The sequence below is a fragment of the Neophocaena asiaeorientalis genome, unplaced genomic scaffold, assembly GCF_003031525.2.
Source record: "Neophocaena asiaeorientalis asiaeorientalis breed wild unplaced genomic scaffold, Neophocaena_asiaeorientalis_V1.1 scaffold77, whole genome shotgun sequence".
NCBI classification, from domain to species: Eukaryota; Metazoa; Chordata; class Mammalia; order Artiodactyla; family Phocoenidae; genus Neophocaena; species Neophocaena asiaeorientalis.
Genome location: NW_020174645.1, coordinates 8382612 through 8409851, shown reverse-complemented (window position 1 = coordinate 8409851; position 27240 = coordinate 8382612). Strand labels below are relative to the sequence as shown.

At 45.2% G+C, this 27240-nt stretch overlaps 1 protein-coding gene across 4 annotated transcripts in view; it reads right to left on the bottom strand.

The window, feature by feature from the left end:
* CIT (citron rho-interacting serine/threonine kinase) overlaps positions 1-27240 on the bottom strand; it is a 168507-nt gene that overhangs the window by 16609 nt on the left and 124658 nt on the right. For 2 of the 4 annotated variants that reach the window (XM_024758531.1, XM_024758529.1), the window contains exons 25-37: positions 20821-21018; positions 19616-19809; positions 16600-16735; positions 14401-14505; positions 8893-9033; positions 8359-8466; positions 6546-6708; positions 6117-6281; positions 2858-2995; positions 2131-2311; positions 1415-1506; positions 818-922; positions 435-604 (exon numbers count right to left, since the gene is read on the bottom strand). In XM_024758531.1, the coding sequence (XP_024614299.1) occupies positions 435-604; positions 818-922; positions 1415-1506; positions 2131-2311; positions 2858-2995; positions 6117-6281; positions 6546-6708; positions 8359-8466; positions 8893-9033; positions 14401-14505; positions 16600-16735; positions 19616-19809; positions 20821-21018 (1896 nt within the window). The remainder of the gene's footprint in view (positions 1-434; positions 605-817; positions 923-1414; positions 1507-2130; positions 2312-2857; positions 2996-6116; positions 6282-6545; positions 6709-8358; positions 8467-8892; positions 9034-14400; positions 14506-16599; positions 16736-19615; positions 19810-20820; positions 21019-27240) is intronic. The other 2 variants (XM_024758532.1, XM_024758530.1) reach the window with 1 other exon arrangement.

Below are 27240 nucleotides of genomic sequence, written 5' to 3'. Positions count from 1 at the left end.
AATTGAGCAGGTTATGAAAAGCCTTCCTGAAGAAGACACGGCTGTCGGCAGCCTTTTGTGCCGCTTCACGGCCAGCGTGCTCGTAACGCAGGCCTTCAAACCACATAAACACTTCCGGGTAAACGAGAGAGAGGATTTCCTTGTAAGTACATTTGCCCTGTGCAGCCAGAACCGAGATGTAGTGCGCCCTGAGAGCTGGCTAAGGGGGTCGACTCCCCCATTCTAGAAGGCTCTGGGGGTTGGAGGGGGACCCACGATGCCGGCCAAGCCACCTCGAAGCCTGGATCTCTGTCGGCACAGAATCCCGGTCGTGACAGTCTGAAGCCATCAGCCCTCAGAGAGGGAGGCCAAGGGGAAACACGGCAGCCGACGGGACTCCCACCAAGTCTGCCCGCTTTACAGAGACAAGCTCCGGCGCCCGTGTGCATACTCACAGCATCGGCTTCTGCCTTTTCCCTAGACACTCTCCCACCTGCGACAACTGACTCTAAGGCGGTGACCCAGCGCTGCTTGTCGGGAAAGCTGGGAGCCAGCAAGTAGAGGGTTCTCCCGGGCCAGCAGGTGGTGTGCGGGTGAGATTCCATCTTCAGCACGTAGGGGACATCTAGGAAATTCGACAGAGCACAGGGTGGGGTTCGCCCACCCCCGCTGGGAACAATGGCCAAGCCACACCTGAGTCCCAGTTACTTAGCAGAAGGCGGGGCCGGGGAGCCTCCTTCGCAGGCTGATCCGCCACGTGCCCCTCCTGCCCTTGCTGACGGATCCAGCCCAGCCAAGCCCAGCCCAGCCCACCTCCGGGGGCCCCGCTGCTCCCCACCTGCTTTGGCTGTGTTTGCGAGTTCAGAAGCACCAACGGCGCCATGAATAGACACGTCCCCGTCGGGAAGGCACAGCTCAAATTCTTCCGCCGGCCTCTGTCCAGCTTGGTGCAAAGAGGAAGGGCAGAAAGAAAAACAAAAGAACAGGAACAAGAACAAGAGGAGACAAGAGGAAAAGAGAGAGAGACGGAGTATGCGGTGGACAGACAGGCGCACGAGAACAGAGGAGGGAAGAGATGTGCGGAGAAGGCGGAGAGGGAAGATAAAAACAAAAGTAAAGTGCGTCAGATGAGTGGCACAGTCAAATTTCGGATGACGATGCGGATTTATGGGTTAGTAGGCTGAGGCGGAAGTTCTTGGAAGGTGTATTAGCAGGTGGAATCTTCAGGGCAGCACCCTGCAGGGTCTTCAGTGGGGAGACCTACAGACGTGAGTATCGTACCAATAACCTTCAGCGCAGTCATTTGGGTTTTAATTTTCAAAAATGGAAACTTGTAGAAGGCTTGCAACGCAGTCTGGAAAACAGAGCCTTCACGCCAAGACTAGGACACCTGGGCCAACCGCGTGCAATGAGATTCCCTGAGCTATTAATTTACCTTCTCTGGCTTCACTGTCGTAAATGAGGACTTTCGAGCCCTCCAGGACGATGTACTTCCTGTCCCAGCCTTGCTGTCCTCGTTTGTTATTCCTGGGAAAACAGAGATGGGAAAGAACTGTTTGAACTCAGAAGAGTCAGGCAGGGGGAAGGGGTGGGGAGGCGAGGGAATCCCGGTGAAGATGCTTCCCTCGAAAACATCGGGAATGAAGTGCAGGGGCAGGGGAAAAAAAAGCTTCCTTCTACCCTTCTGGGACGTAGGCTGGCCTCGGAATTCAACTGATGCAAGACACATGAACAGGAGAAAAGCATACACATTTTATTTTATGTGTACATGGGAGTCTCCACAAGAAAATAAAGCCCCAAAAGCAGATGGGCCCAAGTGCTTATATACTAAGTTGAACAAAGAGCAGCAACTGAGGAAAGGTAACAGGGGCTGTGTGCACAGACTTCTCTCAGCTGGCCTTGCCCCCCCCTGCTCCGGGGAGGAGAATGCTTCTTTCCTCCTGGTACAGGAAGAGCAGCTTTTACATGGGAGTTTTATCTCCTACTTTCCAGGAGAGAAAGGGGAGGTCAGAGTGTCGCTCTTGCATCTGCTGTTTTCCAAATGCCTTTAGCTCAGAAGTATCCTTACCCCAAAGCGGCCCATTCTGGGCCGGCACATCCTGCCGCCCTTCACCAGACCCCACCCCAGCCCGAACGGCCTTGCAGCAATACCTGGGCACCTTCATCCACCCTTCCAGGTGCAAGCCGCTGCTGGGCTCCTTGGTCTGGAGACCCGGGGAGTTCATTTTTTCACGGCAGAAGGCCTCAGTGAAGTGCGTGGCATATTCGGCTGGCAGGCCACAGGTGGCCGGCAAGCACGTGGAGCACTTGGGATGACACATGACCTGACATTCTAGGGAAAAGCAGTGAACAACCTGAACACACACTCGGCTGATGCTGGACCATTCCCTGCCTCTGCCAGCCAACCCCCCGCCTGGCCCGTCCATCTGGCCCCGCCATCCAGGGCATCCCTAACCTTTCCCAGGAGCCAGGCCCCTACGGAGAAGAGGAAACGAGACAGCCAGGCACTCTCGACCCAGTTTTCCTGGCTTCTCCCAGGCTGCCACAGACAGGTGTGTAAAACACATCTGCATGTTTCCCTTGGAGCCAGCACACAGTCTAAAGGCAGGGAGAGACCAGCCTGACGGAAAGGGGGCTGGAAGTTCACAAAGCCCAAGGCATTTTGCACAGGGAATTGGGAGACGTGAGCTGACAACACGTATAAACTCCCTCTTGAACAGGGGAAAAATAGTGTCCTCCCACTAAGACTAAAAGCTTGAAAATGAATGCACTACATGATGAGGAATTTAAAAAGGAAAAAAGATCCCCGCCCCCATCGGACAGAATCTTAGGTGGAGATGCACAGGCACCTCCCCCCACGCACAGCAGCTGCTCTTACCAAGACACTTGGATGCCTGGCGCCCGAAGTGCACGGTATCCAGACACACAGCGCACTGCGTGGCTCGCATGTTCAGTCCTACGTTGAACCGGTGAGGGATGTTGTGGTGCATGCGCTCCTTAAGGCGTCGGCTGAATTCTGGAGGAAAATTGTTTCAAAAACATCATTAAAGTGCTGTAAATTATACCACCAAGAAGGTGAAAAGACGCCCCACAGAACAGGAAAAGTGTTCACAAATCACCCCTCTGACAAGGAGTTTAGAGAATATAGGAAGAACTATAGGAAGAACGGAATATAGAAAGAACAAGAATATAGGAAGAACTCTTATGAAGCAAGAGGAAAAAGACAACCCAATTAAAAAACGGGCAAAAGATCTGAAAAGACATCTCTCCAAAGAAGATAAATAAATGGCCGAGAAGCACAGGAAAACATGCTCAACGTCATTCATCATTAGGGAAATGCAAATAAACACCACAGTGAGATACTAGCTGACGCTCGCTGGGTTATCCAGACTCAAAAATATGGAAAATGCATGTTGGTAAAGATGTGGAGAAATGAAGGTCCTCATACGCTGCTGGTGGGAAAGCAAATGGTGCAGCCATTTTGGAATCCAGTTTGGTCGTTCCCCATAAAGTTAAACACAGAGTTACCAGATGACCCAGCAATTCCACTCCTAGGTCTACACACCCAAGAGAACTGAAAACATTATGTAGCCACAAAAATTTGTGCACAGATGTTCACAGCAGCATTATTTATGATAGCCAAAAAATGGAAACAACCTAAATGTCCATTGATGGATTAATACAGAAACAAGATGTGATAACCACACAATAGAATATTATTCAGCAATTAAAAAAATGAAGTACTGATAAATACAAGATGAACGAATCTCAAAAACATTATGCTCTATGAAAGAAGCTAGACACAAAAAGTCATACGTGGTATGATTCATTTATAGGAAACGTCCAGGATAGCAAATCCATGGAGACAGAAAGCAGACTGGTGGTTGTCAGAGGCTCCATGAAGGGGGAAATGGGAAGCAACTGCCAATGGGTATAGGGTTGTTTTGTTTTTTGTTTTTTTTCTTTTGGGGGGGGGGGTTGGACCAAAAATGTTTAAAAATTAGAATGTGATGGTTGCATAGCCTTGTGAACTTACTAAAAAACAATGAATTATACATTTCAAACAAACAAATTGTATAGTATGTGAATTATATCTCAATAAAGCTGTTAAAAAACATTAGAGCACGTTAGTGACGGATTGTAAAATTACTTTAACACTAACAGATGTGTCTAGATTTATATGAACCAAATTAAAATCACCATTATCTGGTTACTAGGAATTAGGTTTTATTTAAGAACACATCACTGGCAGCAGGTTCTTAATACAATGGCATAGGTATTTGTGAGCATAGAGAAACATATGCTTCTAAGTCAGTTGTTTATAAATATTTTAGTCATAAACGGTTTGTTTTCCACATGAGGTCATGGATCTGGAGCTTTTCAGAATCGTTTAAAGATCACTATTCTGAATTACAGAATTTCTGATTATTCAATACATAAACTGACTGAAGAATTCTCACTTCATGCCCAGTTCTTTCATGAATAACCTCCTTTTTTAAAAAACCCAACTTTTAAGCCTCAAACAACTGATTCTTACATTTATAGTCCAGTCAGTTAAAATTAACAAGATTGACTTTTTTTCATTTAGAAGGCCCCCTTCTCAATAGTGACCTAACTAGCTAAAGGCAGCTTTAAATAGAAGAATTCAGGATCCATATTTCTGAATCCAAGTTGATTTCTCCATATAATGCTATTCCTGTTCCTTTATCAGAAAGTCACGAGGAATAAATAACATAAATGCACTTTGACACTGTGAACAAGCCACGCACATAAAGGAGATGCTTCGAGTATTCCAAACCACTCAGGGAGCTGCTCTATGCAGCCTCATTGAAGGACACGGGGGCCAGAAATGATTTTCTTCTGTGTTACCAGCTCCACTTTGATGACTGTAAGAGTGAAGCTCTTTGATTCAAAGTGTTATGTAAACATAGGAAATGAGATGACATCATCGCTGAAGAAAACAACAACAACAAAATCCCATCGAGATTGGCAGCTTAAGTGGGTTGATAGTGGGACTTCCCTGGCGGTCCAGTGGTTAAGATTCCACGCTTCCACTGCAGGGGGCAAGGGTTCAATCCCTGGTAGGGGAACTAAAATCCCTCATGCCGCACAGCAGGGCCAAAAATAAGTAAATAAGATAAAGTGCGTAGCTGGTGATACCGTGATATTAAACCATAGCTCTACTCCACTCTCTGTATGACTTTCCAAACCACCTTCCTTGGCTTTTTTTTTTTTTTTTTAAGTCCTTTCCGTCTCTAGGTGAACAGAGTACTTTTAAGCCCACAAAGTAAAACTCCTCACACCACTGGTATAAATTGGCACAAATTATCAACTTTCAAAATGAACATAACCTTTAACCTGATTCATTTCCCAAGGACTTACCCTACAGTTGCAGCACCCACAGAGCTGCAGGGTATTCACTGCAGGATACGTATGGAAACAAGGAACTGGAAATAACCTAAATGCCCATCAACAGGGGTCTGGATTAATAGGTGAATCATATACCTCCCACCATGGAAGACCACACAGCCCTCTAGAAGGACGGGGTCGATCCACGAAACTGGCTAAGATAGCATTTTAACTAAAAGAAGAAAGATGTTCTGCAGTGTATAGCAGCGGCCCCCAACCTTTTTGGCACCAGGGACCAGTTTCGTTGAAGACGATTTTTCCAGGGACCGGTGCGGGGGGCGGGGGGTAGGGGATGGTTCGGGTGGTAACGCGAGCAATGGGGAGCGGGGATGACGCTTCGCTCGCTCGCCCGCTGCTCACCTCCTGCTGTGCGCCCGGTTCCTAACAGGCCACGGACCGGTACCGGTCCACAGCCCGGGGGTTGAAGACAGTGGGCTATGATATTTATGAAAGACAAAAGGACTGAGAAAAATATGTTATTTTCTCCTGCCTCTTAAAGATGATTATATAAGACACCTGCATAATACAGACATGCAGTTATGTGCATGAACGATGGCTAGAAGAGCACAATGGTTGACTCTGGGTAAGGGAACCGGGGTGGGGAGAAGGCTGACTGCTTACTCTTTATCCTTTAGTGTTATTACTTGTCATTTTCACCTTAGGTCTGCATTTCTCAGTCCATTTTAAAAAATGTCGATGCATGTCCAGTGGCCCCTTTGAGGACATACCCTCTGGAGTCGAAGACTCCTTCCTGCGGCTGGACGGCGGGGCGAGCAGGCTCAGGGCGCTGGGCTGGTGCTCGGGCGACCGCACGATGGCGGACATGGCGATCTGCTGCCTGGCGGTGGCCGGCGTGGACGGGTGCGGGTGGTCTGCGGCTTTCCGGTGGGCTGCTGGGGAGAGACGGGTCCAACGCCTTTCGGTTAGCAGGGTCCCCGAGAGGCCCCAACCAGGTGGACCGCCCCGGGGGCTGGCTATCAAAGGCCCGAGACCAAAAGGACACACAGGGTGCCCGATCGGCAATGCCAAGGATGCCGTGAATCGTTCAGACGCGGGATGTCTGGGCTGTCACCACGAGGCTGAACTAGTCTCGGCCAATCTCCTTGAGATCGGTCCTCTGCCTCGTCCACCGCACTTGGCTTCGAGGGCACCCGTACCTTCCTCCCGGGCGGAGCGGAGCTCGATGCGGGTCTTCTGCAGGGCTTCCTCGAGCTCCGCGCAGCGAGCTTTCTCCTTCTCCAGAGCCACCTTCAGCTCATTGTACTGCAGAGGAACCTGTGTGGGCAAAGCAGGGTCCTCTTTCCGTCGACTAAATAAACCCTAGCAATGGAAACAGAGATATCTCCTAACTCCTGGAAATTGGCACTGGGAACTAGTGAAAGGAACTCTGCCTCGGGAGGAGCAGACCACGGGAGCCGGGCACATACTCACTGCAAGCGGGCTTAGTAAAAATGGCATGTGAAGGGGGAGGGGGGGACCGAGCCACAGCCCCTCCCAGCCGGCTGGAAAAAAAATAGGGGCGTGGAAGTTTTCACCGAGAGGGTCAGAGATGCTTGAATTGCCACCACCTCTTCCTTTAGCATTCCCAAGAAGGAGAGCCATTTCCTGAGCCTTTACCCTCAAAAAGTGGAAGTGGAGGATGGAAAGGAGACATGGTTCAGAAATCACTCTCGCCTTGAATTTGTCTCGTGATGCTTAGTTACAAGATACAGAGATGAGTATTTTTTTTTTAAAGGCAGCAAAAAAAATTAAAAAATGGAATACTAAAATAATGTCACCACAAGGGGCTTATGCAAAAAACATGCAAATGGAACATGTATTGTACATGGGAAAGAAAAGTATAACGTAGGGTAATGGGAGTGAAAACTAACCAAAAAAATACACGGAAGCACCCTGACTACATCAAGTGACAAACTCAGATAACAGTCCACTGATGAAATGAAATAGATTCCGTATCATCAGCACCAACAGGCACGGCCCCACAGCACACAAGGAAACCCTCCTCCACAACCACCACTGCTGCTCTGGTGCCTTCCCGTAAAGAGAACAAAGGGACCAAGAGACCGGCCGCCTCCTTCAGCCCACTCCCCGGTATCCTGTCATCGGAGGCCTTCCCTGTACCACCGCCAGTGCTACTCTGGCATCTGGGTGCCTTGGGAAGAAGCTTCAAGCTCCTTAGAGACCTTCTGGAACTGAGAACACATGACCAAACCTTCAGTGGTTCAGGGAAGCATGCTTTGGGCTTATTAAAAATCTTCCCATGTGTGCCTATATATCACCCTGTCCATCTGTTTCTTTTGGTCATTGTTTTCAATTTATATGTTACAATTTTAAAGAGATGGAGCCGCACCCCGTGGAAGGGACAGCTATCCAGTCAGACACTTTGGGCAGGTCACGTCAGCTCTCTGGGTCCCAGTCTCTTCTTGAGCCAATCAGAAGGACTGAGCAGATGATGGCTAGTTTTTCTGGAGTCCCGTACACGTGACCTGAGAATCCTTCTACGGCCCCATACAGATGACATATTAAAACCTCTGGAATCCTATCCCCATGACCTAAGAACCCCTCTCTGTCTAGAATCCCATACAAGTGACCTGTAATCTCTCCAGAGTCCTGTACATGTGAGCAGGGAACCCCTCTGGAGTCCAGGACGCTGACCTGAGTATAAACCTTCCTCTCTGCTACCTTCCCCACCCCAGCTGCCTGGGAAAAAACTATCACTGCCTTCACAGAGGAAGGCATGACAACTTTAAAGGCCATGAACACAAAATGGTGTATTACAGACTCGAGAGTGATAGCTTCTCTTGAAGAGCTATTCTGATGATCCCAAAGCCTCTTTTTCAACCCCAAACAAAACAAGATGCATTTTGTTTTCTCTGATGTTCCTAGGATTATCTATCCCAGTGGTCTTTACAGAATCACCACGATTGAGCAAAACTGTCAGCTCCCCGCTTTTCAAACCCTCTGACCCACCTTTTTCTTTTTAGCAGGTTGGTCCATTTTGGCTTGCAGAAAATCGATGAGTTTGGTTTGTTGAGAAATAGTGCCTTCCATTTTCACCTTTTCATGAGAATAGAGAACCTAAAATTTGTGAAAACGAAAAGCACCTCAGACACCGAAAGAAGTATACTTTTAACCTCGGTACTTTAAGAAAATAAAAAATAAAGTTGTTACAATATTAACATACGAAAAATTCAACCCAAGCCACACTGGGCCAATTTTTATTTACTTAGTTCTGATCTTACTGCCCACCATCCCCCCAAAAAAGATGGACTGAAGTACGCACAGAAATGTGAAAAGCAAAAAATAGCAAATGGCAAGTAGGAGAATCTAGAGGGTGGTCATGATAGAAATTTCCCAGCTTCTCTGAACGTTAGAAAATTTTCATAATAAAATACTGGGAAAAACACACAACATGAAGATACTGCCCATTTGACCAGACAGATGGCTTTTGGCCATCATGCTTTGCTCCTGCAGACCCTTTAAGTTCCCTTTGCCAGTTCTCACCTGAATGTTCTCTAGCTGATATTCCAGATCACTCCTTTCTGTCTTCAGCAGATCAGCCCGATCTAGAGCTTCTTGTAGCCCTTGAGTCAGACGGAAAATATGACTCTTTTGCATGTCCATCTGCTGCTGTAACTTGGCTTGCTGGTGGGAAGAGAGGCAGGAGAGGCTTCAAACCACACACAAAGCAACGTGCTCCCTCACTGTCCCTATTACAAACTAATTTCAGACATGGCACCAGAAGCTCGGCTCATTCCGGAATGACCAACTGTCTGCTATTCCAAAATGACACACGTGCAGTTAAAAAGAGCTGGCACAGAACTCTCTGATGGCCAGCCACTCACAAGGTGCCCACTGCAACAGGAAGTCCAGACTGGTGGGTCTGCCTTCCCAATCAGAGTTGCAGTTAAGGGTATTTTGGTACTTCATAGTACGGGCCATCTGAGTTGACATCTAAGGCAGTATGACTTAATGCCATGACAGCCACGTTCTGATTTGTCCTTATTTTTTTTTCTTTAAGATCTCAATTGCTGTTAAGACAACTCACTTTGTGATTCTCCGTGTGGAATATACAAAGGAGAGTCAGGGCTTCCCTGGTGGCACGATGGATAAGAATCTGCCTGCCAATGCAGGGGACATGGGTTCGATCCCTGGTCTGGGAACATCCCACATGCCACGGAGCAACAAAGGCCGTGCGCCACAACTACTGAGCCCATGTGCCTAGAGCCCGTGCTCCGCAACAAGAGAAGCCACCACAATGAGAAGCCCGCGCATGGCAACACAGTAGCCCCCGCCCGCCACAACTAGAGAAAGCCCACGCACAGCAATGAAGACCCAACGCAGCCAAAAATAAAAACAAACAAATAAATAAATTGATTAAAAAAAAAACAAAGGGTCATAGCACCTCTAACTCAAACAGCACCTCGTCAGGGTGTGGGACCAACAAGCACACCAACAGCCACAGTCGCAGGAGATATTTCTACCATGTGGGGAGGAAGGAAGATCCCAGGTTCAGTACAAGTGTCGGTAAAACCCAAGGAAAACGTTTATTTGTTTAGGACATTGGAAATCGCTTTGTGCTGGAAATCTCTCTCCAATTTTTTTTACAATGGAAGTCAACCAGAAAACAGAGCAGGCTATAAAGATACTGGGTTTATGACTCTCTTTCCTAAAATGCTTCTGTTTCTAAAAAGCAAGAAAGAGCAGCTATCCTGACAAGATGCTGCTTGATTTCACCCAACCCCTTGGGTCCAATCTAACCACACCACCAGTGGCCCAAATAATCCCTTCCCTGGTGGCCTAGAGCCTCTGCGGCCTTAAGGACAAAGGGCTGGTAAAGAGCTATAACCATCAGCACGGGAGTTTCCCAGCAGGCGAGGGCAAACCTCGGTGGCCCACGCCCCAGCCGGCCAAAGGCTACTGATGACCTCGGAATCTGCTGAAACCTCGCTACCTTATTTCTCTTCCCTCCACCGATGCTTGTCTTTCCATTTCTACTCACCTGCCCTTCCTCTTGAGAGGCAGCTGATTCCCTGAGGCATCATGGTGTCATGGAAAAGAACCTGGGCTTTAGAACGTTCCAGACCCTGGTTCAAATCCTGACTTTAACTCTTATCAGTCCTGTGACCAGGGGCAGCTCACTGCCTCTCAGACCCTCAGTCTCTTCATCTGTAAGTGGGGGTAATAACTCCCTTCACTGGCTGACACACCAAGCACAGTGCCCAGCATACAGCACATGCTCAATGAATCTTAGCACTGCCTCCTTCGTCTGTCTTTCTTCCCTCCATCCCGTTCAGGTGCGCCCCCCCTCACCTTTCCATCTTCCTTTCCTGCCCGAACCTACTCCGACAGCCTCTCCCCATCAGTCCTCCATAAAGCAGGATACTAACTTATGATCACCTGCCCTGTGTGCGTGACCTGGAATTTCTGAATCAAACCACAGAACCCCCTAAAATACAGGGAAAGAAAGAGAGAAAACAGCTAAGATAACCTCCTCCAGGGAGCTATCTGTCCCCTGTAGCACAAATGATTACTTCTTGCAAATTATCCACTTTAGTTTCTCTCCACTATTTTAGGACAACACTAATTACTAGGCAGGAAGCAGAGAAACAAGTGCTAGGGACAAGACTCTGTTTGGTGACAGCCAGGCCCAAAATATTTCTCTAGAATCAACACATCAACTGTCCATTAGCTTTCCAGGAAATAGGCTACTTATTTACTACAATAGAAAACAAGAGTGACATCTGTGCTCAATGAAATGTTTTACAAAACCATTAACCTGCTTCCCAGAGAGAGGTAAATGGAGGCTGTTCCCAGTCAGTGTTAGAATGAAAAGAGGGCTCTAGCCACGTGCTTAGATCTGTCCCCCAATTTTACGAGGGTGACAGGAAACTGGGTGGAAGCACAAAGGAACTAGATGACAGAACCAGAGCATGAAACAACTCTGGTGGCTGGGAAGATGGGTCAAAACCAACAAGAGAAGGTTTAATATCAACTGAATAAAGAAAGATGTTTAAAAAAAAAAAAAACTTGTAGAAGGGCTGGTGGTGATTTAACAGATCGATGGGTGTCAGCAGTGTGCTAAAGCCACACAAAGAGCTTGCGTCACTGGCAGAGATATTCAGAGCCCAGAATGGAAGTGGAGATAACCCACTATTCTGTGCTGTTCAAACCACAGGGCCTTCTAGAAACTCTCTTCGGAAAGATAAATCTATCAGAAAAGAACATCCCAAACATGGAAGGATTTCAAGTGTTCCATTTAGAAAAGAGAAGGGAATATGGAGTGGGAAAGCTACAGAGATATCGAATCAGCTGTCACAGAGATGATAAAATAAAAAGTAGTAGTTCTCTCACAGAAGTGTCACAAGGACTATAGGAGTTAATTCATGGAAAGTACTCAGAAAAGCACCTGGCACATAGTACGTGCTAATTAAACATTAGTTATTTTGATTACTAGTCAAGTGATTTGATCATTAATCAGTATTAACCTCCTACTTTGGTTGGAAATATGAGACTACACCCTGTTTTCAAATGCTTCGATGTAATAGAACCAATGGTTGGAAGTTACAGGCTTTAGTTTACAATAAGAAAGGACTTTTCAAGAGTTACAGGTGCCAGAAAAATGAGCTGGGATGTCTAAAGTCACTCTAAATTTTGATACTGAGGCCAAGGTTCACCGAGGCCCACCTATGAGGAGGGTTGGGAAAGGGACTCTCTACCTTGGAAGGGGATTAACTCGACAGGATTAGCAAGTGGACTCTGAGCTCTGGCATCACGTCCAAGAGACTAATCATGCCTGTAAAGGGCAGTGTCAGAAAAGCTTCTGAGGCCATTTCTGGCCCGAGAGAAAAGATCTGGGAGAAAGATCCATTAGTGCCCAAGACAGGAATAATAAAGGAAACAGCGGTGCAAGTGCTGGGAATTGGCACTAAATGACACACAAAAATTCTTTCCAACTCTGAGGCACTGATTCTGACCCCATTTACAAGAACCTGCACCTGATGGAGGGGAGAGCCAGGCTGAGCCCCCAGTCTCCTGCTTACAGAGGGCCCACCACAAGCCAGCATGCCAGCTGCGTTCCGGACAATAAAGATTGTTCTTAGTTCCCTAATGGTTTCGGCTGTCAGTGAGATCTGCCTCCCATTCAATGGCAGCCAGACAGACATCTGCTCAAAAAGCCCTCTGTGAGGTGCAGAATGGAGAACTGGAAACGTTCCCAGGTAGTTTTAGAAGTGAGAACAAGGGAACTGAATCAGGATTCCAGCCTGCTCTTCCTAGCCCTGCCATTGACTCACCATGTAACCTCAGACCAAAGCACTGAGCTGTTGGGGCCTCCTTCCTTGAAAGGAAAAGAGGACAGGCGAGAACACCGATTATTTCTGTTCCTCCTGTTTCCAACAGGTGCCTCAAGTGGGGGTGTTGCCTATTCATTCCAGATAAAAGACCATCATTCTCTATCTGACCACCGGGGTGATTTGTCAATTTCTATTATAATGTTCTTAGTCACCTTTGGTGAATTTCCCACCCACGTGTATGTGTGTGTGTGTGTGTGTGTGTGTGTGTAATTGATTTTATTTAAAAACTTTTTGTTGTGGTAAAATGTACATAAAAGTTACCACTTTAATCACTTTTAATTGCGCAGTTCTGTGGCAGTAAGTACATTCACATGGCTGTACATCACCATCATCCATCTCCAGGACTTTCCAAAACTCCCACCCATATTTTTTAAAGCCTCATTCTATAAAACATTTTACATTCACCTGCAAAATTTTCACCATACTTTTCGAACTTAATAGTATAGTCATAATATTTCTACCAGCAGAGCCCCTCAGGGGCTACAGGTAGCACACAATAAAACCTCAATTCACCAGAATAGATAATCTGGCTAATTCAACCGTCAGGCTCACTGTGGCTTAAACAGAACACTCTTGGAGTCCAACTTCTTGTGAAATATCTTTATAAAGTGCATTTGTCCTGATAGGTCAATTCTAATGAACAAAGCCGAATTATCAGTGATTCAACTAAACCAGGGCTTTGGTTGGGAGTGGGAAGTTGTCATCAGTTTAAACAGAGATTTTCAGAATTCTGTTAAAAGGTACAGGAAATAATATAAGGAATGGATTGGTTTAGGAGACCAATTTGAGCTTTTTGTTTTGTGTCTCAAAAGCACGGCATCATTTTTTTAAACTGAATTAACTGGGTGTTCAAAAGCCTTCATGAGATTTGGCACTCAGTGTAATCTGATCAGGTCTCTGCCCCGTACACAAAGCTAATTACATGGTTGTCCTATCAGCCTGCAAACGTCATGTACTTTGGACATAAACTCTAAAGAAGAATTAACTCAATATCCATGTGCCTGCATATTTAATAAACTTCCACCTGGTACAGACTCGCTGTGTACTAGACACGCCATTAAGCACCATTTGGGAGGACACAATGACAAAGAGGACCCCGGCCTTCGTGACACATTCTTTTAACGTGTTAAACACCTTTAAGAAAGTATCCGGGACTTCCCTGGTGGCGCAGTGGTTAAGAATCTGCCTGCCAAGGCAGGGGACACAGGTTCCAGCCCTGGTCTGGCAAGATCCCACATGCCGCGGAGCAACTAAGCCAATGCACCACAACTACTGAGCCTGTGCTCTAGAGCCCACGAGCCACAACTACTGAGGCCAGCGCACCTAGAACCCATGCTCCGCTACAAGAGAAGCCACCGCAACGAGAAGCCTGCACACCACAACGAAGAGTAGCCCCCGCTCGCCGCAACTAGAGAAAGCCCACGCAGCGACAAAGACCCAACGCAGCCATAAATGAATGAATAAATAAATAATAAAACAAAAAGATATAATGAAATAAAATTTTTTAAAAAAAGGAAGTATCCGGTGACCACCTTACTCTTCCTGGAAAATTCCACTTTGAAATCTGAACACCTTAATTTGGATCTGCCCACCTGAAGACAACAGATATTCACTTGAGAGTCCACCCGGCTCTATTTGCCCGGCGTTTTACACTCACCTCTTCCAGAAGCCTTTGTTTGAGCTCTCGTTCCGTCTCCAGCTTCTGTTGTAAACTTCGGGCATTCATTTCAAGCATGGCGTGTTTCTTCTCCAGGTCATTGAGCTGGACATTTGGAAAAAATTGGCCGTGACACCACATTTAGTAATGTCAGACGCTAACAACTTCTGCAAATATCCACAAACCTTCTCAGGTAAAGAATAATCAAGTTCTAAAGGTCAGAACATAAATACTGGTTTTTTAAAAGTATATGACAAATGTCCATGTCATAGATAAGCCTTATGTGCGTTATTCTATGAGGAGAGAATATTATTTCTAAGGGATGGGTCATATGTAGGAGGATGACTTCTCAAGAATTTAGTTATCTGACATGCTTTGGCTGAATTAAATAATCACATTCTGAATGCTTACTACTCGCATAGGATAATATCAGGAGCTTTGGATGAAAGGACAGACAAGCTCTCTCAAGGATCTTACATCAGGTCACAAAGGCAGAGGGTGGCGCCATAACTAGACACGTATACAAATAGTGACTGCTTTGTCAGGTGAAGATTTTGATAAGAGGTACGGAGAAGAGAAATTCATCCTGAAAGACTAGTCGTCAAGAGAAGATGGGGTCAGAATGTCTAGAGTCTTAAAGGATGGGTAGGACTTTGCTATAGAATACTTTAAGAACAGTCAGGTAAAAAAAAATATCCTTCAAGCTAAACACAAAAGGGTTCATTTATCTCTAAATAATATATTTACTTTCCTCATGGTCAAATAATATATTTACTTTCCTTATGGTTAAAAAAAATAGTAAGCCAATACCAGGAGGGTTCCTGAGTAACAAGCTCTAGCCTTGAATCTGATCATATTATTTCTATGAAATTCTGGTAAGAAAATAATCACAGATGTCCATAAAGATTTATGTTCATCACAGTGTTATTTATGATGGCAAAAACAAAAAAATGGAAGAAACTCAAATTTTCAACACAAGTGGAATCATTAAAATAGGTGCCTCAGGCTTCCCTGGTGGCGCAGTGGTTGAGAGTCCGCCTGCTGATGCAGGGGACACGGGTTCGTGCCCCGGTCCGGGAAGATCCCACATGCCGCGGAGCGGCTGGGCCCGTGAGCCATGGCCGCTGAGCCTGCGCGTCCGGAGCCTGCGCTCCGCAGCGGGAGAGGCCACAACAGTGAGAGGCCTGCGTACCGCCAAAAAAATAAAAAATAAAAACCAGGTGGCTCTGTGTAATTGATGTTTCTAGAACTACATGTTCAGAAAAGATTCACTAATTCAGGAAAAGACCCTAGTTATGTGATGTTTACAAAAATATGTAAAGCTGTTTATATAGTAAGAACCTAAATTTATAAATAAATATTTATATGTATATACAAATTCACCAAGATAACAGTGATGACAGCTTACCAGTCATTTTTTTCTTGACTTTTCTGTGGTTTCTATATCTTCCACAATGACCCCAAATAATCACTTTTATAATCATGAAATTACAAAGTTACACAAAATTCAGAGGTTAGATTTCTACTTTATATTATGTGTGTGTGTGCATGCGTGTGTGTGCAAAAGGGTGTGTATGTATGAGGCTATGCGTATACATGAAATTCCTCAGACCTTTTGCTATCTATAATATTGAAGCACCTATTCGAAATCTCTTTTAAGATTAGATAAAAATCTCCAAACACTGGTATGTCACTTTGTAAATACAGAATACAGAGTGCTAGGTGGACAGAACACGTGTATTTCCAACGTGAAATACTGAGAACCTGCACCATCCTCAGATCCTACCGTGTCCCTGGACTTAGAACCCAGAGAGGCTGAGGCTTCCTGTCATTGCAGCAATGGGATGAGCATGAGTCCTCAACACTCCCCGCTCCCCAAGGATGTTCGACATTAGACCCATGAAGGCGTCTAGAAATCAAATGCCAGAAAGCAAGAGTGTCGTGCACCCAGATCAAAATCCCGACCTCAGGGGCCCTGACAGGCAGATGTGAGGAAGTCACTGACCGACTCTGACACCCTAATACCTGCCCCCCTCACCCACGCTACTGGCAACAGAGGGCGGCCCACAGGGAGGCATAATCGCACGACTCTGTTTATGAAACATGCTGACCATTGATCGCATGTGACTGTGTGTCAGGCACACCTGCTAAAAGGAGGTGCGCACGTGTATCTAAAGGGCAGGAGGGACAGGGGCTGACCTTGTCGGAGAGACTCTCGGCCTTCAGCTTCTGTTCCTTGAGAGCCTGCTGCAGGGCCAGAATCTCAGCCTTGTGCTCCTTCACTGCCAGCTCGACCACCTGGCGCGACTCGGTGATCCGCTGATCGGCCCTCGCCCTGCGGGGAAACATGGGCACGTTCAGAAGCCCCGCCATCGCCGCCCTGCAGGAAGGGAGCTGGTCCAGCTCGGGCCCTGCTAAGCAACCAAACAGACTGTGGGCTGGCGAGATGCCCAACCCAACCCAACCCAACCCCTTGTTCTGAATTATGTCTTGTTTTCTGACCACGTTCAGAGTGAAGATGTGACCCACTTTAGGCCCTGGGTAAAAATACTCTTCACAGGTAAAGTTCCTGTGAATATATATGCACTTGGAAAGGCTGAAGGCGATAAGGCATCTTTCCAAATGCAACTGGGTTGGAGAAGACGTCACAAGACTGTCACACCCTCCTACGGGAGCAGGAAGGGAATGAGGGCCTGCTGAAGGAACACAGGGTGCAGAGGGCCACGCAAAGCCCCATGTGAGCAAACACTTCCTCTCCTTAAAGTACATGCAAGAGGTGAAGTGTTCTGGGTGCTCCTCAAGAAACTGAAACTTGAACCTGACAGATGTATCAATATCTGTAAATAAGGTGAAAGAATAGAAAAACTGGAAGCAAACTAGAAAAATCACTGCCCCTCCCCCCTTTAGGTCTTATGCTTTGCTGCTTCCACACCTGGGCTTGTACAGGCTCCTCCACTGGCAGCTCTCCTTCCCCACCCAACAAATCCAAATCTTACTCAGACTTCAAGGGTAAACTCAAAGACCACGTCCACCATAGAACCTTTCCCAGTTTCCCTCTCAGAAGCAACCTCTCCTTGTTGTCCCCTGAGCATAAAGGTATTTCTCACCTGGCACAGCCCACTCTCTATTTTAGGCGTAGTTTACCTCCTCCAGTAGACTCTTAGCCTCTTGAAGACAATTAAGAATTATATTTTACTCATCTCAGGTCCCACATAATACCAAAATAGAGGGAGGAAAGAAACGGGGGTGGGTAGCCAAGATCTTTCACAATTGCCCCTGAAAGTATACATGAAATGTCTTCCCAAGCACAGCCCATGATTACACCTTCCACGTGTGATTGTGAATTTCTTGATGCTATGGTCAGATTCCGTCCCCAAAACTGTCTCTGAAGGATTCTAGAAACAGCTGGCATAAAGGCTGGACTTGCAGGTGGGAGGGAGGGGGTCTGTGTGAGGGCAGCCAGAACGTATGGTGAGGACGGGGGAGCCCAAGAGTTTGGAGGGAAACAGCAACAGAAGGTCTTAAACCAGCAGCCCCCTTACATCAGCAAGTACCCTAAATGGGAAGATGTCTAAAAGGGGAAGATTTTTACCAGTTTCTCTTGAAACTTATAGGTCCTCTTTGCTTCCAGTCTTTTCTAGTTTGATTTAGCACAGATTATACATCCAAGACAGTGATGAGTCTACTTTATGATCAAGCAAATGTGGGAAATACTAAAATGAATCTGATAGAGTCCTAATAAATGATAAATATTTCCAGGTATAGTTTATCTTGTTTACAGAGTTGAGAGTGGACTTCCCTGGTGATGCAGTGGTTGGGAATCTGCTTGCCAATGCAGGGGACACAGGTTGAAGCCCTGGTCCGAGATCCCACATGTCACGGAGCAACTAAGCCCGTGCGCCACAACTACTGAGCCTGCGCTCTAGAGCCCAAGAGCCACGACTACTGAAGCCCGCGCACCCTAGAGACTGTGCGCCACAACTACTTAGCCCATGCACTGCAACTATTGAAGCCCGCATGCTGCAACTACTGAAGCCCACGCACCTAGAGCCCGTGCTCCGCAACAAGAGAAGCCACCACAATGAGAAGCCCGTGCACCGCAACTAAGAGTAGCCCCCACTCGCCGCAACTAGAGAAAGCCCGCGCGCAGCAATGAAGACGCAACGCAGCCAAAAGAAAGGAGTTGAGAGTACCGCAGGAAGGCAAGTTTCAGAGGAAGGTGATATTAGCGAGGTTATGGGGGGAGGGATAGGATTCAGCTGGGCAGACATGAAGCCACCGGGTGAATACCAGTCCGTAGGTGTCTCTGCACAAACTAAGAAAGGCACATGTTCTTTAAGACTGTTTACTTCCATCTGTTGGTAAACTGTCATAATATACTGATTTTGTTAGTGCAAAAACTGCTGCTGTGAGATGTTAAACTGTCATAATAAATCTTCATATCTATGACGTCTTCAGTGCAAACAGCATCCCCAGCAGCATGCAGTACACAACCCTCACACCTGTGACCCCGGCAGGAAGGGAATTCTATGCTGGGAGGACTGTAGGAACACAGAGAAAAGATACTACCGGAAATTATTTCCTACCAAGAAATGGAAAAAAAAAAAAAAACTGTTCTTATAGAGCAGTTGTTCTCAAACTGGGGGTGATTTTGCCCCCCCGGGGACACTGAGCAATGTGTGGAGATGTTCTGGATTGTCACAACAGGAGGAAGGAGCCACTACTCGGGTTTAGTGGGGCAAGCCCAGGGGTGCAGCTCGGCATCCTACAGCGCACAGAAGAGTGCCCGCAACAAAGGATCATCCGGCCCAAACTGTCAATAATGCCAAGGTTGGTGTAGAAGGCAAACTTGCATCACAAATGACCAGGATAGAAACAGTGATGGTCTTGCTACATGGTCACAATGATTAGAAACCCGAGAAAAGAGTTTCTACAAAGAAAGCACTGAGATATTCTCCCTGCTGACTCCCAGGGCCCTGCATGGGGTAAGTGGTCACCATCTACTGCCAAATGGCACTGTCTGTATTTACAATGAGGATGACAGACCCATTCTGGTTTGCACAAGAGTCTCCCAGTTTTAACACTGAAAGTCTTATGTCCCAGGACACTGCTCAGTGCTGGCCAAGCTGGGACAATCGGTTACCCTGCTGGTAGCTCTGAGCTGGATCCTGCTGCTGTCACCTGCCATTGGCTTTCTACCAACAGGAAGTCCCACCTGCTCTGCTTCTCAGTGTCCAGCATCCTCTGTAACTCTCGAACCCGACACTCAAACTGGGACTTCTCGTCACCAAGGACGCTCCTCCAGGCCTCCCACTGCCGCTCTTTTTCCAGCAGCTCGTCGTTCAGGGCTTCCAGGTCCATGACCTGCTCCTCCAGCATTGTGCAGGTAGTCTTCAGAGCCTCCATCGTCTGCAAATCAGTATCACTGAGTTGTGCTTTGTATCAAATGAGGATTTCCCAGATGTTACTTTTGTCAGATCAGTTTCAGAAGAGCAGGAATTTCTAACTATGGTCTGAAAGACACTATCTTTTTCTCCTACAGAATGAGGGGACCAGACAAGAATGGATGAAGGGCCATTTCTGCCGTCATCTTATAGAAAGAACCAGGAGGAAGACCAGGGAAAAGAGACCACACTTAACAATAAAGTGGCTCAGGAACTCCCCGGCGGTCCAGTGGTTAGGACTCTGAGCTCTCACTGCTAAGGGCCAGGGTTCAATCCCTGGTAGGGGAAATAAGATCTCATAGGCCATGCGACACAGCCAAAAAAAAATTTTTTTTAATAAATACATAAAAATAAAGTGGCTCACAGAAGCATTCTATTTTTAATGGTTTTAAATCAAAATCAAAAACAACCACACAAAGGACTTCCCTGGCAGTCCAGTGGTTAAGATTCTGCACTTCCACTGCAGGGGGCACGGGTTCCATAGGGATGGTGGGGAACTAAGATCTTGCATGCTGTGCGGAGCCGCCAAAAAACAAAAAAAAAAACCCCAAACCAACTAGACACTTCTAAAAGCCATTTTTAAAACCCACAAGCCTTCAAAACACAGACATGGGCTTCCCTGGTGGCACAGTGGTTGAGAATCCGCCTGCCGATGCAGGGGGCATGGGTTCGTGCCCTGGTCCGTGAGGATCCCACATGCCGCGGAGCGGCTGGGCCTGTGAGCCATGGCTGCTGAGCCTGCGCGTCTGGAGCCTGCGCCCCGCAACGGGAGAGGCCACAGCAGTGAGAGGCCCCCGTACAGCAAAAAAACAAACAAACAAACAAACAAACACAGACATGATTATAAAAAAGAGCCCTTTTACTGGACAGGCTCAGTCTGAGAACCCTTGGGGGAGATGCAACTGGCACCTCCTCTAAAATCTAAAGGGGTTCCAAGTTTCCTGGGGAAGTCTCTGACATTGTTTACAATCCTTACTTGCTTCTGGCTGGTGAGCTGCATCTCCCTCTCCGTGATCTCGCGGCGGAGATGGTCTACTTCGCTTCGCAGCTGTACAATCTCATCACTGGCGCCAGAGGCCTCATCAAGTTGTTTGGACAAGTAGAAATTTTGGTTGTTGAGCTCAGCATTGTCCTCCGTCAGCTGGTTTAGCTGCTCCTCCAGGTCTGTGATTACCTAAGAGGAAAGGAATCTGGTTACGCAGCAAGCAAGTTGATTTGAAATGAGAAATTGCTTCTAGAGCCATCAGCACTTGAACCTACATGATAATGACAATCAGTGTGCAGCTCACGTTTGCCCATCCAACCCCTGTGAGCCAAACTCAATCTCCCACACCCGCCCCCTTAGCGCCCAAACACACATATGCTGTGGAAGAACAAGAAATGTCTCGGATTCTTTTCTGACTCAGGATTCATCGGGAAAATATGGTAAAAACAAATCAATCAAAAGTGCCTGCCATATGGAAGGGGCAACTTTAAATGAGATCAAGTTCATGGACGATAATAGAATGTGGAAAATGCAAACTGAGGAAAGAGGAATAGTAGAGAGACTGGTATCACAATCTGCTAATTAAGCTAAAACGCCCAGGACACCATCTACAGGACATTATCCTGGGAAACAGTCTTAGAAAGCAAAAGAAAGTTCTTATCACGGAAGACTGAGTGAAGGACACTAAGAGTTATTTTAATAATATTTTAGGTAATAAATTTAAGTTCATGCAACAAAAGAAAAAAAAATTTAAGGGACTCTCAGAATAATCCTGAAAAATAATACTGTATGACAGCATCACTTTAAATGGTTCTTATTATGCAGCTGGCTATCAGAAAGTGGGAAGGCATGTATATGAAATTGTCATTTTACTGAGAGAGATTTAATCTGGTTTTACTAAATGATTTCCCTGCTCAATGGCAGAATGATTTCAATATCAGCGCATTTAGCTTTCCTGTTCTCTTTGCTGAGGTTTAGTACCAGCACTTGCAAAGGGCTTTTATATATAATACTTTAGAAGTTTAAGGGCAATTTTCTAATAATAGTTGGAATGAGGCGCACTGGCGGTAAATTAAATTTTACATAACTAAAAGGAGTAAATTAAAAGGAAATGCCTCTGAGCCTATGGTTAATTGTTTCCCATTTTCAAACCCAGAGTAGACTTAGTTTCTGAAATGTTGCCACTGTTTCCATGACTAACTCCCTATTTTAACCTATTTTGACTATCAATTAAAAAAAAAAATCTTCCCAGGCACAAAGAATTAAAGAACGTCAATTAAGTAGATCTGTTCAATGTGGCCACAGCTTTTCATTTTGTTAACTGTGCTGATGAGCTTTTAATGCAGTAAGTGGTCTAGTAATTTGTATTTTAATATCAAAAGCCATGTTAATTCCTACGGTTTGTGTAACGCTATCAGCTACAAGAGGGGGAATAAAGGTTATCTGGTCAGGTGCTTGGCTAAACCTCCTTCATCAGGGTTTAAAAAAAAAAAAAAAAAAAAAAAAGGAAAAGAACTGCAAGTCTGTCACTCCTAGCAGGCACTTCTGCCTCACAGGGAACCCTGTATCACCCTTTGTGTGACATGGTTAAATCTCCCGAAAGCAGAAACAATGAGTAAACAATGCAGTAAACCCATTCCTTAAGATGGTTTTCCTCCTAGACTGCAAATGTCTCCACTGTGCTTCCTTCTACCTCTGCCCCCAAAGGAAAACAACAAGACTGATGCGGCAAACTGGCCTGGAAGCTGCGCTATAAAATGGATTCTGGAAGCCCCAAATAAGCCACCTTGAACTTGGCTGGGTTGGTTTCTCCATCTGACACGGAGGTAAATACTATATTGACTACCTCCTCTGTTGCTCTGGTTTTAACGTTTTGGCTTTTTCTTGCGTGCTATTCTACTTTAACACATCATGTGAAATACATGGGATAAAAATTAGTGACCAAGATGTTGAGGCACCAATGGTGCCCCATGGGGAGCAAACAGACTACAGAAAATCTACCCACATAAGAATATATATGCTGCCAAAATAATTTACTTGTCATTCAAAGACATATTTAAGCCTTTGGGTACCTACTCCCTTTCTTTGACTCATGAAAAAAAAATGCAATTTATAATAAGCCCATTTCTGTCACTTCTTCTCCTCCTCCCCAAATTAGATTATAAAGTGCTAAAGAAGAAACACTCGAAGAAAGTCATGGAGGTGCCAAGATTACTACTCTCATTTCGACTGGCCACTGGAGTAGGAAGAGTCCTTCTATTTCCTGTCGCCACCCTGTTCTCAAGGGGTCTCTGACTTCTGTTCACACTTTGTGATGACGGGCTCTGTATTCTGTCATCATCTCTATGTTGCCTGTTTGACAAGAGGAGGACTAGGTGCTTGCACGAAAGCAGCCGAGGCCTCGTGAAAGCATGTTAGCGCATTCGGACGTTTCGTATGTCCTTCCTGCCCAAAAGCCGTAACACGTTGAGCTTGTGGCTCTGTTGGAGTTGCCAGAGTGTTAGACACACACAGATATTGGGCGGACCTGAGACACAGCCAGTAAATTAATGATCTCCATGGTTTAAAAAAAAAAAAAAGAATAATGGGCTGTCTGTGATTTTGAACCAGGTTATAAGCAAAGAGAATTCTTAGGTCTACTTTGTGGGTATATTCTCTCCACACCAAGGGCAAATGATCTGTTTCCTGTATTATGAGTCTCTTAAGCTTTCAACCCCAAGGATAGAAGGCAGGAAAGATAAACTGCAAGGCTGATTCCATCTTAGTGGTAAAAAAAAAAAAGATGAGGGAGATAGCTTCATAATGCAAGGGCCAGCAGAGCTTTCTTCTATGCTGTTTTTACAGATAAGAGATCTTGGTACAATTCTAACAGAAAACAGGGATATAAAAAAATTATCTACTCTCAGTGTCCAAAAAAAATTTTTTTTAAAGATCTCTATCAGTTGCTTTTTAAGCACACCTCGTGGTTCCGAGATACATGTTACCTCTCACACCTGACTGGGCAACCAGCAGAGGGAACGTTACCTGGTAAATGTCCAAGAGCATGTCGGGGGTGAAGACACCAGTCAGACAATGAGTATCAGGCTGAAAAGACACAGGGCTGACATCCTATTTTAATGCCTCATTCCTTCTTGAAGGCAGCTATTTGCATATTATTTATTTTTAATCTTATAGCTGACAGATTGATTCATAATTAAAACCGTGTCATATGTTGGCCCACCAACTCCTCTCCAAAACAGACTTAGGTAGGGCTTTAGGTGCCAGATTGAATCAAGTCCTTTTTTTAAATCTCTTCAAAATATAGAAATGGCCTGAGCTCGAAAATCTTACTGCTCATGAGCTTATTAAAAGCTGCTAACTGGGAGCTCCAATTGATTGAGCTATTATAGGAGTTCCCACCGGTAACAAAGATGACATTTGCCAGCGGCTACAATCCTGGACAGCACCAACGAGCAAGGAACATCTATCGCGCTCTCCTAAAGTGTCTATAAAGCAGCCTTTGAACTTGCGAAAGTATAACTGAGATCTACCATTGCTGCCAAGTGTTGTTCTAAAGTGGTGGTTTTCAAACTTTTTTAAGGAGCAGGACCGTTTTCTACACAAGATTCTGTGGTAAATCCAATATAATAAAATGATAATAGCAACCAACACTGATTAGTGCATTCTGTGGGCCAGGCCCTGTACAAACACCAATGCACCGTCTAATTCTTGCAGGAACCCCAGGTATTATTACCAAGTTTCGGATTCTATGACTGACTCAGTGTGTCCTAGGTTTTACTGTTTCCGAAATCTGAATGTATATTGCAGCTAAGCAGCTGTCTCTCTTCCCTCACCCAGCCCCGCAAAGAGCAGTAATTAAATGAATTATGCATCTTACAATCAATGGTGTATTGGATTGAGGACATACAATGTCATCTCATTTCATGGACAAAGAAATGGAGCCTCAGGAGTATAACATCACATAGGTTACCAAGAGACCAATTTAGAATCTGAACCAGTCTATCTGACTCCAGAGCGTGTGTTTTGGACCCCCAAGCTACCCAGCTGCCCTAGCTGAAATGTGGGTGGGGATCACTTTCTTGGGTTCCCCCTCCCACTGGGAGAGGCCCCCAAAGGCTTCTTCACAGAATACCAGGGGTAAGTAAAGGAAGGATTAGAAGTCACTGTGCCAGAAAAAGCAAATTGGAGGGATAAAGAGAGTACAAAAGTTACATAAGAAAGTAACCAAATTTGTTCTACATATTGGTATATTCCATTAAAACTACACTTGCAATTTTAAAAATGGGGGGGGAGGGAGGATTACAAAGGCACACAAGGAAACTCTTGAGGGTGATGACTATGTTTGTTATTTTGATTGTTTTGCTGATTTCACAAATATACACACATTTTAAAACTCATCAGGTTACTGTACTCTGATTATTCCTTAAGCTGTTGAGGATTACAAAGGCACACAAGGAAACTCTTGAGGGTGATGACTATGTTTGTTATTTTGATTGTTTTGCTGATTTCACAAATATACACACATTTTAAAACTCATCAGGTTACTGTACTCTGATTATAAAAAAAAAAAAAAAAAAAAAAAAGATGTTTAAAAAAAAAAGATGAAAAAAGGAGAAAAGAAAACTCCAGATGAATGGAACAGGATTACTGATGTACACATTTAAAATGCATCCAAGTTTATTTTAGGAAAAAATAGTAATGTTAAAAAAAAAGTCACAGTCCTAAAATGATCTATATTTTATTCAGTGATCATTTATGAACATGTATGTAATATAAGCAAATAACTCTTGTGTAAAATAAGAAACCAAGATAATAAGAAACTAAAAAAGTAAGGCAAAAGAGTAGAGGAACAGAATGCATCAATTCCTCAAGGAAGGGAAGAAATCAACAGATAATGTTAAGGCAAGCTCACCCTAGATCCAGCCACTGGCAACAGGAAATAGACCTAAATTCCATCTGCCAGGTACCTACTAGAGTGAAACAGAGGCACGTTCCATGACCTAGCTATTCCACTCTTGGGTATATGCTCATCAGAAACAAGGCCTTATAGCCGTCAAAGGACCTGTACAAGAAAGTTCCTAATAGCTTTATTCCTACCAGAAACAACCCAAACATCCATCAACAGGAGAATGGATAAACAAACTTCAGTTCTATACGCACACTGGAAACACAACACCGTAATTAAAATATAACAAAATCTTGATGGATGCAACAACATGGATGAACCTCAGAGACAATTTAAGTAACAAAAAAAGCTAAACCCAAAAGACCACATCTTCTATGATTCCATTTATATGAAGTTCAAGAACAGGAAAAACTAAGGTGTGGTATCAGAGGTCAGAATACTGGTTATCCTTAGGGCAAAGGATGCTGATGGGAAGAGGAGAGGAGGGAACATTCTGGGAGCTGAAAAGTTATGTATCTTGATCTTTGTTGTGGTTACACAAGTTGTCTATACACATACAAATCCATCCAGCTATATGCTTAATATTAGTTGCACTTCATGTACTTTGTTGTGTGCATTTTATATCTAAATGAAGCAGGGGGCAAGAGGGGGGGAGCATATACCAGGACTTAATGCCCCATTTATAGTAGGTAAGGAGGAAAGAAGGAGTTCATTACAAGAAAAGAAAATATGCCTATAGGAGGTGGAGGGGTGTTTCTGGAAATTTACAGATGCAAACAATACAAATGGAGACAAGCTGACTGAGAACTGCCTAAAGAGGTAACAGAGCAATGAAAGGACCAAAGAAAGGAGGTACAACCATGAATAAGGACAACATCCCTAGCTTCTGAAAGGGGCCTATTTTAATCCCTCTCTCTGATCAAAAATAGACTCTGAGTTTCCACTGATCCTACCCTATTACATAACCTATGAATGATGCTTATCTGCTCCTGGAATTGACTTCTCTCAATAGAAATAACGACTCCCAAAGAGTCCTAGATTCTGAATTTGCATGTTAGGAAGCCAGATTTTGCCTGTTAGGAAGTTAACACTTGTAGATTGCTCAGGAGAAGAACTTGTTGGTCTTCCCTCTCTGTAGAGGCAGTAGGGTGGAGAAGCCTGACATGTCTAACTGCCCCTTACCATCTGGGGCCAGTCTCAGACAGAACCTTCTAGATTGGAGAAGGAAGGGGAGCGCCAATGGGACTTTTGTTGCAGCTACTGAGATCTATTAGTGGTTCTGCAGTGAGAATTATTTTGACCATTCCAACAAGCCTTCCCCAAACACGAAGAATGGTTTAATTTTTTTTAAACTGGCAGGAACACAAGACACTGAAGTTATCTGAGGCTCAGAAACTTCCAAATCAGTTTGACCGCATTAACTGCTTCAATTTGAAAGTTTATATCAAAAATCAGTCACTGATATTAGAATGAAATGTCCCCCTTTCCTTCTCAGTTTTAGTTTC